General features: G+C 46.4%; 1 protein-coding gene across 1 annotated transcript; it reads right to left on the reverse strand.

Annotated features, from left to right (window-relative positions):
- Nucleotides 1-11,267: 11,267 nt before the first annotated feature.
- Nucleotides 11,268-12,215, reverse strand: LOC102570719 (olfactory receptor 6F1-like). The gene has a single exon (XM_006266769.2). The coding sequence runs from the start codon at nucleotides 12,213-12,215 to the stop codon at nucleotides 11,268-11,270; it is 948 nt and encodes a 315-aa protein (XP_006266831.2).
- Between the last annotated feature and the right edge of the window lie 432 nt (nucleotides 12,216-12,647).

The raw sequence follows: 12,647 nt of genomic DNA on the forward strand, positions 1-12,647 counted from the left end.
TGGTGCTTTAATTTGAGCTTGGTGCACCCCTATCCCAAACCAACACATGGCCAGAAGAAGCAGTGCATTAGTTGGATCCAGCTAACCAAGCACCTATATAGATCATACAATTTAGCATGGCTTTTTGGTGTTTTTATTTAATAGCTGAGTGAATCCAACTAAGGTGATGCTTCTTCTGATAAAGCACCGTTTTTCCTCCATGGTGCAATAAGGAGAAAAAATAGGAATGTGGGGGGCAGCGATGGGGGTGAGACTGGTGGCTGGGGGAAGCAGAGAGAGCACTTGCTGTGCACATGGCCTTGTGTGGGGGTGGGGGGTAGGGGGAACCCTACCAAATTTGAGGACCAGGGGAAGCAGGTGCAATATCTTGGGAAGAGGAAGGCCCATCACTCTCCCTATCTACTGTGGAGCCACAAAGGGCCCCAGCCCTGGCCCTAGTCATACCTGTTAGACCAGAACTCTGTGCGGCACCCAACAACTAGGGAGATGACGATCCAATTGCTCATGAATCCTATTGCTCATTAGCCAGAGCAAGGAGGGCGCAAACAGAAGCACACATTGCTCTCAACAGCTTTGTTCAGAATGGAGACAGCTTCAGGTGAGCTCCCTCACAGACACCCAGTCTATGAACATGGGGAGCAGCACTGAACATTAGTTTATTCACATTTTATACACCTTGGTTCATACATATTAACATTCACCCCACCTATGTCCCTCCTTGGGTTCTACCCATTTCTCCTCCCATCTCAAGTTCTGCCTCTCTTTACTGTTTACTTTATTAGCACGGAATTGCCTACACATTTCATTCGTTGACACGTCTCTCTGTTAAGAGCGCATGCATAAGCCCATGAACTTGTTCCTTGCGGCTCCCCGTATTCAGTCGGTGAGGGGGCTGACCCAAAGCTGTCTTTATTCTGAATATAGCTGTTGTGAGCAACATGTGCCGGTGTTTGCTCCCTGCTCTGCTCTGGCTAATGGGTAACAGGATCCATGGGTAATTGGACCGTCATCTCTCTAGTCATTGGGCGCCTCATGGAGTTGGGGTCTAACACAAATTACTAAAAAAACAGAACCACACTAGGTACCTAAACAAACTTCATTCCCCTGGGTAAACATGAACAGTCCTCAATTAAATTCTCACCCCTTCAGGTGTGCTCACTCTCAGTAGGTGGAAGCTCCTCTTCTCCTATTGAACACAAGTTACTCATATCTTACCAGGTAGTTCAGGACTCCTTCCCAGTTAGGAGGATATTTAAAAAAAACATTTAAATTACTAATAAAATCCCCTTCTCTCAAAAATTGAAATTAAATGTTTTATTTTGAGTTAAAGCTAAGCATTTTACCACAGATTAATGCATTTCTTTCTGTTTTGGTTCCAGTGTTGGCTCATATTCATCATATGATCCACTGTAATCTCAAGGGTCTCCTTTCAGTACTGCAGCCTAGCCAGTCATCCATAGTTTGTATTTGCACATGAAATTATTTCATCCCAGGGCAGGATTTAGCATATGTTTTGTGGAATTTCATCTGGTTGATTGCAGGCCAATCTGGATCAGAGTTCTACAGTCCAGAGTGTCTACAATCACACCTGACTTGGTGTCATCAGCTTTGCTACATGTGCTCTTGACACCATCTTCTAAGTGATTAATGAAGAAATTAAACAATACTGGACCTAGGAGAGATTCCTGGGGAACCCCACTTGGTACCTCCTCCCAACTAGGCTTTGAACCATTGATGACTACTCAAAGACTAAACATTGATCCATCCAGTTTGGTACCCACCTGAAAACACTTTTTTTCCTAGTCTTTATTTCTTTAGTTCATTGATGAGAATGTTGTGAGAGACACTGTCAAAAGTCTTACTAAAGTCAAGGTATATCACATTCACTTTTTTTCCCTCAACCACAGAGTTGTCATGTTATCACAGAAGGAAATTAGATTGGTCAGGAGTGACTTGCTCTCGGTGAGTCCATCCTGGATGTTTCTGATCACATTGTTCTACACTTATGTGCTTCATAATGTATTCCTTGAGGACCTGCTCTATGATCTTTTCAGGCATTGAGGTCTGGCTTACTGTTTTGAAATTTCCTGGATCCTCCTTTCTCTCTTTCTTAAAGAGGGACACTATATTTGCCCTTTTTTCAGTCATCCAGGACCTCACCCAATTCCACATGTTGTCAAAGAGGATAACCAGTGGCTCCGAAATTACCTTAGCCAATTTATTCAATTCCCTAGGGTAGGGGTGTCAACCTCATCTGCCCCATGGAACTCCACTGCATATAGCACCCCTCTGCCTGGTCCAGAATGAAAACTGCACATGGAGCCAGGTCCAGCCTACAGGGTGGGTGCTGTGCACAGCATGGATTCCAGACTGACTAGAGCGGGTGCCTCATGTGGCACAGTCCCAGACAATCTAGAGCAAGCACTGGCTCCAGCATATAGGAATCCCGTGGACCCACTTTGGCTGGTCTTGCACTGTAATGCACAAAGTGTCCAACTCTCAGAACTGCACTGCCAGTGCCTCCTGCTCATAACTGGCTGCAGTTGGTGCTTCCTGCATGCAGGATGCATCCCAGACTGGCCAGAGAGGGTGCTACATGAAAGAGCAGACCTGGACTGGCTGGAGAGGGTGATGGATCCAGAATGTGGGGTGGGCCCTGCATTGGCCCTGTGCAGATGACATGTACAGCACAAGTCCCAGAACTGGCGCGGAGGGTGCATTATCCCAGGCCCTGCACAAGGATTTAGTTCAGTGTGATCTGCATGTGGGGTGGGAGCTTATTAGAGACCCAGGGCTAGCACCAGGGACCAGATGATGCATCTTCAGAGACCCTATCTTTGATACCTTTGCCCTAGGTATCTTTGATACCTCATTTGGCCCTGCTGACTTGAAACCATCTAGCTTCTCTAGATAATCCCTAACCTGTTCTTCTACTACTCTGGTCTGTACCCTTTCATGTCTTTGAGTGGTGGCCCCTAGACATTTTTGACAACTATGGAAATATCATCTGGACCTGACCAGAGGACGTTGTAGCATGATGGCTGCCCACCCAGTGGTGGCCCTAAGACTCTGGAGGTAATCCACGCAACTGAGGACATCAAATAGTCCCTTTCCTGTCTTTGCTGCCATATGCACTAGTCATCTAGCCTTTATTTGTAAAATCTGAAGTAAAAAAGCCAGTCAAGATTTCAGCCTTCTCTGCATCATCCATAAATCGATTGCCTTCTGCCTTCCATAAGGGACTTATTATTTCTTTGGTCTTCCTCCTGCTCTTGACATAATTGCAGGCCCCATTTCAAGTCCCTTGCCAGTTGAATCCCAAACTGTGCCCTAGCTTCCCTAATTTTCTCCTTGCTTGTGAAATCCTTATATTCTTTCTTAATAATATCATCAAATTTCAGAATTTTCTATGATTCTCTTTTGAGTTTCAGCTTTAGCCAGGCTGGTCTCCTGTTGAACTTCTCATTCTTCTGTCTCATTGAGATAGCCTTGCTCCTGCTTCCTTAATAGATTCTCCTCAGGTTCATCTAGTTCTCCTAGATCAGGGGTAGGCAAAATATGGACCATAGGCTGAATTCAGCCCACCAGACCATCTGATCTAGAAAATTAATATTAATCTTCCCCTGGCTGCCTGTCAAAGATGACAGGAGCCAGGGGCAATAGGACCTAGGGGAAGCCACAGCAGGACCCTGCAGCAGCAAGACCTTCCCAGTCCTGCCCCCACTCAGGTGGAAGCCCCTGCCTAGCAGATGGAGCTGGGCTGGTCTGCACCAGCATGGAGAGAGGTGAGCTGACCCGGCTTCATAGATCCCCTGTGAGACAGGACCCCATGCTCCTGCCACCCCTCTCTGTGCCCCACCAGTGCTGGCCCTAGTGCACCACCATGGTCTCTGCACTGCCATTACCCTGCTTAAAGTGCTACACGCCCTGCCCTACCTCTGGGTTAGGCATAAACAGTTTTGTGAATAAGACATGTATGCCATCTGTTCACCCCAAATCAAATGTGCTGAGTATCAGAGAATACTTGAGGCTATTATGTCATCCTTGCATCCTTGGAATGCAGCATGGTTCAGTAAACAGGCCTCTTCCTCCTCCCATCCCTTCACCAATTTTATCTATAAAATGTGAGTGACACCATCTAATGACACCTGCTGATGTCCAGGCAGGGAAAGGAGTTTCCCTGTGCTCTGTGCCCAGGAGTGAAGCCTGCCTGAGCAGAACCGACTGCCCCCTGTTGGGCATGCTCTACACCCTGGCCATCAGGCTGCTGTTGCACGTGTTGTGGCACTGCCTGAGTGGTGTGGCCTTGCCATCAGCCATAGGCCCGTCCATTGGCCTTCCGCTCCAAATGAAGGCATATGCAGGTGATGTGACCATCTTCCTTAACATCCAGGAAGATGTCTGATCCCTGACAGACTGCCAGTGAGCCTATGAACACACCTGCTTGGCCTGTATCAACTGGGCCAAGAGTGATACCCTGCTGCTCTGTGCATGGACCAGCACGACCCCCCTGGATTTGATAAGGGGCCTCACTTGGCGCCATAAAGGCCTCAAAGTCCTGGGCATGTTCCTGGGGCCACTGAACTTCATGGTGTGTAACTGGGATAGCCTTGAGGAGGGGGTGGAGGCCCACCTGCAACAGTGGCACTGTTGCCTATCCAGCTTCTTCTACCAGGGATGTGTCTTCATCACCAACCACCTAGTGGTGGTGACCCTGTGGCACTGGTGTGCCATGCTCAACCCACTACAGGACCTAGTCAAGAGGCTTCAGCACCTGTTGGTATATTTTTTCTGGGATGGGCACCACTGGCTCCCATGAGCTGTCCTTTACCTACCTGTCACTGAGGGGGACTGGAGCCTGGTCAACCTGGTGAGCAAGGTGGCCACCTTCTGCCTGCAAGCTCTTCAGTGACTCCTCTACACCAAGGAGCACCTACCCTGGTGATAAGTGGTGTGCCAGTTCCTGCAGAGGGTGGGGGCCCTCATCTTCAACTGGGAGTTCTTCCTGCTCCTGAACAGGGTGGTGCATCTGGCCTTCTACTGTGGTGTGGTACAAGCCTGGCAGGCCACCTTCTGCCTCCAGCCCTGAACTCAGCATCTGCAGTTCTCACAGCTGCTGAGGGAGACCCTGGTGCGCAACCCTGCCTTGGGGCACACCGTGCCAAGGCTGGCCTCTGCCAGCCTCATGGCTGCCTTCATCCAGGCACGTGTCCTCTGCTTGGTCCATCTCCTTGACCCCACTCGGTTGGCCTGGCTCTCGCCCGAGGCCCTGACCACCCAGCTGGGCATGCGCTCCATCCGCAGCGTGGGTCATCTCTTGTGTGACATCCAGGCTTCCCTCCCACCAGAGGCAGCAGCCACCCTGGATGACCATCTCCAGGAGTGCCAGGTCCCCCTTGCCATGGATGCCCTGAGCGAAGCCTTCCCCCTGCTGCCAGTCACCCTGACTGTGGCTGGTGAGCTTGCTGGAAGACCTGGCACCCTGCTGACACTCCCCATGCCTACTGACAGACACAAGTTGCTCCTTTGCTTCCCTGCCCTGTAGAAGCTTTTATGCCTGTGTGGTTCACATCAGTTCACACAGTGTCACCTGTGTTATGAGGTTTTGCTTGTCCGCAGCTTGAGGTGCAGTTTCCCCCAAGCTCCTGCACCTATCTCCTTGAAACTTGTCAGGCTTTGTGGCCTGAGCAGGGGCTAGCAGGCCTGCAGTTTTAACCTCACCGTGGCTTAACACATACATGTGACATGAGTTTTGCTTTCAAGATTTTGGGATGCAGGTTCCCCAAACACCCTGTATCTATCTCCTTGGAACTTGGCAGGCTTCATGCACTCTGAAGGGGCTACCATTCCTGCAAGTTTCATCTAAATCAGACCAGAAATGACAAAGTTATAGGCAGTTTTGTCCTTCCCCATTATATCCTATGGGCAAAACATTGAAATGGCAAAACTGTTTTGATGGAACGGAAAGGAACGGTTGTTTCAAATTGAAACAAAATTTGAAACAGAGCACTGTTCCATCAAAATGCTGAAACGCTGGTCGAACAGAATGCTGCCATTTCACACAGCCCTAAATACTTGCAGCAATACTGGAAGTATTGGGTGCTATGGTACTGGAGAACTGAAATCTCCTGGAGTGAAAGCTTAGGGAATCAATTGCTTCTTGTTGTTCTCTCATAGAAGACAGACCATCACAAAAACCTCTCTCTCTATTCTGTGATTGTCCTAACATAAATCCATCATGAACACTTTTCTTAGCATTTCTTGTATAAATATAGACTGTTCATATAAGTAAAAATTTGCAGAATAAGATCCAAGAGAGGATATAGGTCCAGCGGGAAATAAATTGTTGCTCTTTCAGTTTATTTCACACAAGTCATACTACACCCTTGGCTGTCGGTCACTAAAAAGTGGGGTTAGTGAGCATTATAGGGTAGTTAGAATTACTGGATAACTGGTCGGGGAGAAGAGGAAGAGAGAGAGAGAGAGAGAGATGGTTTAGGGTATGAATAGTCTGTTTACATCCCCCCTTCCCTCTTCATTCTTCATGTCTTTCTCCATTAATGGTAAAACACAGAAGTACGCATTGTTTCCTGGATCCTGAGCTGATGTAAAATCAGCATAATTTTATTGAAGTATATGGAAATAAATATATGTATAGCAGCTGAGGATTTGACCTTGACTCTCTATTCTAGTCTGTTCTATATCCTATACCACACCCATGACCATGGTACATGTATACTCTTATACTTCTCTGTAGACTGTGAATGGAAGTCAGTTTGCTAGGATCCTACCTTTGTGTCCCTTTGATTGTACTTTTACATGGATCCTTGACAAGCAGCTTCTGCTCTCAGATTTCCAGTGATCAAAAGGGGAGATGTGGCATTTATTCTAGTTCATTAGAGCAAGCTTTGGGGACATTAGCTCCATCTAAGTATAAAAACTGCAGGATAGATGTGAACAGTGCCATATTCTATTAGGTGAAACACAGTTTAACAAAGTTAGCCTAGCATCATGGTTACTTAAAACAGATCTGCCAACTCAAATCAATAGAAACAGAGATTTTTACTTTGAAAAATGGTAGAAACAATAGAAAAAAAAGGTGGATTTGTGTGTCCAGTACTGTGCCAAGCAGCAGGAGATCTGGGTTCACCTCTTGATTTAGCAATAAAATCTATGGCCATTCTTCCACAGGTCATACCTTTCAAATTAGTCAAAAACAGCTCCCAGCAGCTTCAGTGGAGTTGCACCAATATGCACCAGTTGAGTACCTGGCTCCATTTACTCCAATGAAATTGTGAGTGGTTTACACTGTCACAACCCAAAGTTGTGGTTTTTGTGTGTTTCAGCACCGCTAAATTATTTTCCCGCCGATTGTAGCTTTCTTTGCACGATAGAGCTCTCTGCTGCGGGAGAGAGCTCTGGTGCAACGGGGGATTTCCCGCCAAATTACAGCTTCTTTGCAGGGTGCATTTCTTTGCTGCATACTAGTGATGCACATTGCAAAGGAGTTCCTGCCATTTGTATTTGGATTCGAGCCACATTATTGGCCAGTTCCAAATGTAGGCACACGTGGCGGCTAGCTATTGGCTTGCTAGCCGTACAAAAGGCTTGGGTAGCTTCTGCCCAAGTCGAAGGGAGGGAGAGAGAGAGAGAGCTGTGTGAAGATCTCCAAGTGCTGCGGACCCTCGCGGACCCAACGCGCCTCCCCTAAGCAGGCAATAGATGCTTAATAACCGAACCTACGGAGCTTTTGCTTCTAGCCTCTCCCCATCGCCAATCGCAATCCCAGATGTATCCCTTTCCTGTAAACCCAATCTTCAAACCCACGGAGCCTAAACAACTCCGGGGAACCAAGAAACCGAACCGGACCCGCGGAGCCTAAACAACTCCGTGGGAGCAATCGAATTTGTCGTGGTCCTCTAGTGAGGATCTAAGCGGAGCTGAGCCTGGAAACCTGTCCAGCCTACACCAATACCATCTTTGGGTGTAAGTAAACAATCTTTTCAATCAACCACTACGTGTTTGGTGACTAATTCTAGCTTGCTGCCGGTTCTCTCCGACCCTGCATGCCCGGGCTGCTGGCCACAGCCTGCATGCGCAAAAGACGGGCCGTGGATTGCCCCTCCCGACTCGCGCATGGCGGCGGGATCGGGGCCCGGCCCGCACATACACAAAGTGGGGTTTGGCTTATGGCAACAATTCCCTCACTTAGTGTTAGAATTCAGCAATGACCATTAATTACCAAATTCATGAGAGAAGTACAGAAAACAACAACATACAACATTTTCCCTTTGATCTTTATTTATTTTCCTGCTTTACACTTAGTTATATAAACATCATACAGTTAATCCAAAAAGATGTACATTAATTTCAAGTTCCAAAGTAATGCCACTACCTCTAAGCTGAAGAGAAACATAGTAATTGCCCATACAAGGTGTCTGTACACAAGCAGTTCCTTGTAATTACAGTGCATCAAAGTAGGCTTGATTAGTCAAGTCTGCTGGGGAATGGTAATTACCATGCTCCAGCATACTCCAGGCTCTTCTATGTCAGAGTCACCTCTCTTTAAAATGGTGGTGGGGGCACTTTAACTAAAGCTCATTGCAAGAGCTTTAGTTAAATTGCCCCTGAACCCATTTTTAAGCATGGGGACACTGATACACAAAATGCTGTAGGTGCTTTAATTAGAGCAGCTCTTGAACCACTCTAATTAAACTGCTCCAGCCCCACCCCCCCAACTCCCAGAGCACATGTATAAATGCCCATAAGTACTTGCTATATTTTAAAATAGCCTCACTGCACCCACACCATGGAGCAGCTGCTGTGCAGGTGCCAGGTTGGGGAGTGATAAGCCCTCAGAGGCCCTGATTACCACTGCCAGAGCCGGTGAGTGTGGGGCTTTTTTTTTTCTTTTAAAGTGCTGGGGCTAGGCTGGGGCAGGGTGGAGGGAGCGGCAGGAAAATCAGGGGCAGGGTTGGGTGGGAAGATAGGGAAGCAGGGGCTGTGCAAGGGGGGCTCTGCCACATGGCCCCACAGCCTCTGCTACAGCCAGTGAGTGTGGGGATTTTTTATTTTTTTAAGTGCTGGGAGGCTGGGCTGAGTGGGGGATGGAGCCAGGCAGGGCAGCCATGGGGGCTTCTCTCATGGCTCCCTTGGCTGTGCTTGGCATGGGCTGCACTGACCAGACTCGGGTGCTGGCACTGGCCCCAGCCAGCAATGGCAGCATGCTGTCATCCCACACAAGGATCTGGGGGCTGGTGCCCCCCAGGAGAGCTGCAGGGCTGTGCCAGACTCCTCCCAGGGGGTGGGGCACAGGCCCCTAGATCTGCATGCAGATGACAGCAGACTGCCATCCCTCCCCCAGAGCAATGGGATTGAAAGGGACCTCAGGGACAGATTGCAGATACTGCCCAGATGTCAATATTAAAGCAGTCCTTAAGCCCCTCTTCCCCCTCCCTCTTCTTAGTTTCTGTTTACCTGCAAGCCTGGCTCTGAAACATTTCAGATGGTTTTGTTTCAGAGATGTTTTGGAGCCTTCTGTTTCATTTCACATTCAGTGTTTCAGGCACCAAAACACCTCTGAAATGAAATGGCTGCCAAAATTTCACACAGCCCTACAGGATAATACCTAGCTAATGAACTAATGGCCAGAGTGCAGCCCTACTGGGTATGTTCAGTGTGCATGTGAAAGCTAGTGCTTCTGCACTGAACCTGGAATAAAATCCCAAACTATATTTATATAGTTATTATATGCTAAAAATAACACTTACACAGCTGGGTTGCCTAAGTGTTGCAGCTGCCTTTAAAGTGGTCTCAGACCAGCAAAGACTCCCTATGCCTGATGAAGGGTGACTGCTTGAAAACTTGCTAAGAACTTTTTTCCTCTCCAACTACTCAGTTGGCCTAACAAAAGATATCACATCTACCCAAAGAACCTTGCCTGCCTGGAAGGAAATAGGATTTAATTAAAAAAGAATACTCGTAAGAGTGTAGGTCAGGAAGGAAAACACGTAGAGAGAAATCTGTCTGCAATTTACCATATGCAAAATGGCAAAAACTTGTGGGTTGTTTTATTGGATCAACTGCATGGATGGGATAGTTTTAGACAATGCTTCAAATGAAGACAAAAAGCCCCGTATTGGAAAGCTTTTTCTAAAACTATCTCAATCATGCAGCTGATCCAATAAAAAGATAGATTAGAATCCTTTCTTCTTTCATAGTTCCTGGCCTACATCACTCCCAAACTACCACTATATGCTGAATATTATTTGTAAAATAGTAGTTTGGTTTCAATCCCTAAAGTTTTAAATGGGGGGGGGGGGGTGGGGAACAAAACAGTTGACCCAAAACATGGATAAGATGTCCTCCTGCTCACTGCTTGTTGTGATTATTCTTAAAAGTTAAGAAGATGACCTGTTACTAAAGTAGGCATTTTAATATCCTCTCTCCTCCCCCCACCCCCCTCCCAAGGGAAATGAGGAGGGTGGAATAGGAACACGGACATCTAAGTCCACTTAGATGTCAAAAGGTGAACTGGATGGGGATCTTATATCATGCAAAAAAAGTCAGTGATGACTTTAAGAGACAATGGAGATTAGGACCTTATATTTACAAGGAAAAGATGTGAGGTAAGAATTTCTTTACATGGTATTTTTATTGTACCAACTGTGTATTTGGGATAAAGAAAAGTAGACAAGCTTTTCAATGCAAGGCATAGTTGTTCCAATAAAAGATACCTCCCTAATAAATCCTTACCTCTTGGATAATTTGTGGACCACCATGGCTACCATATCAGTCTTACGTTACCAAGGAAAAGACAAATACATACTAATGTGCGGGGCCATTTGGTTTATCAGTAAATCCAAAGGAAGAGTGCCCCTACTGGCCAACTATATTACTTGTTGCAACATAATAATTCCTAATACTGTATAAGCACCAAATTTGATGTATAAAAGAACACAACACCTGATTACCATGCATCTTTGTCCCTGACGTACATTGTCCTCTAGCATACCAGCACCCATCCAGTGAACAAGCATTCATCCACTGAAGAGAACATCTTCTGAGTAGTATACAACACCCCCCTCCCACACACACACCCTCCCACACACACAGCATCTTGTACAATATGGAGAGGGAAGGCTACCACTTACTGAATTGCATGCTCTGCTCATTGCACCTCCTCTGTTCATTTAACATCTCTCAAAGTATCTCCTAAAGTTACTTTGATTAATGTGAACACATGCAGATTGAAAATCCTGGTGGCATCACAAGAAGTTCATGCAGAGAGTCTTCTGTGAGAAGGCTTTTCTCAGGGCCTTTTTCATCTCTCTGTTCCTAAGACTATAGACCATGGGGTTTATCAGGGGTGTGACCACTGTGTAAAACACTGACACTACTTTCCCTAGGTTGAATGATTGGTTCACCCCTGGCCGAACATACATAAAGATAATGGTGCCATAGTAAATGGAAACTACCATGAGGTGGGAGGCACAGGTGGAGAATGGCTTTCTCCATTGTTTGTCTGAAGACATCTTGATAAGGGCAACCACAATGTGAATGTAAGAGGCTACAGTGAAGGTGAAGGATCCCAGGATCACAACAGATGTGAGTGTGTATCCAGCTACCTGTTGAATGTAAGTGTCTGTGCATGAGAGTCTGAACAGTGGCTCTGCATCACAGAAGAAATGATCTATGTGGTCAGGGCCACAGAAAGGCAGCTTAGAAATCATGACTGTGGGCAGCAAGGGAGAGAGGAAGCCACAGACCCAGCAGGCAACAGGCAAGTTAAGGCAAAGCCTGCTGTTCATGAGGCTGCTGTACTGCAGTGGATTGCATATGGCCAAATACCGGTCGTAGGCCATGGCTGCCAAAAGGAAACACTCAGTGGCCCCCAGAGAAAAAAAGAAGTAATACTGAGCAATGCAGCCACCCACAGTAATGCTTGGTCTCCTGGACAGGAAACTGGAGAGCATCTTTGGAACAGTGACTGAGGTATAGAACACCTCCAGGCATGACAAGTTGCTGAGGAAAAAGTACATAGGAGTATGGAGTTGTGGATCAGACAGAGTCAATCCAATGATGAGACAGTTTCCAGCTAGAGAGAAGATGTAAATGACCATGAAGATCAGGAAGAGCAAAAGCTGCACTTCTGAATGAGTGGAGAAACCTAGTAAGATGAATTCAGTCACCACAGTCTTGTTTTCTTGACCCATGTCTCCATTAGACTTGAAATCTTGGGGAACAATAAAATCATATCCTTTAAGCCACTGCACCTCCGACTTCTATCTCAGCTACAGAAATGAGAGGGAGAAAGTTGTCATCCCAATTTTAATATTTCTATAGGTGGCATTATTGACAAGAGTTCTGCTTTTTTCTCTGTAAAAGGAGTGACCAAAGGAAGTGTCATTTAGGTTAAACAGTAAACAGTATTTTGGACCCAGTATTTAGTAACTAGAGCTTGACTTAAATATCAATGGCAAAACAAAAGAAAGTGTAATGCAGGATTAAATTAATAGAAAGTAGTGTTTGCTTTTAATTATACTCTTTTCATTTTAGTCAGACAAATACATTTTAATTCAATCAAATGCAAAACTATACACCTAGGAACAAAGCACTCAGTTCATACCTGCAAAATGAAGGTATTG

The sequence above is a fragment of the Alligator mississippiensis genome, chromosome 15 (assembly GCF_030867095.1).
Source record: "Alligator mississippiensis isolate rAllMis1 chromosome 15, rAllMis1, whole genome shotgun sequence".
NCBI lineage: Eukaryota > Metazoa > Chordata > Crocodylia > Alligatoridae > Alligator > Alligator mississippiensis.

Coding starts and splice junctions, on each gene's coding strand:
- LOC102570719 (XM_006266769.2), bottom strand. CDS start 12,215: ATGGGTCAAGAAAACAAGACTGTGGTGACTGAATTCATCTTACTAGGT.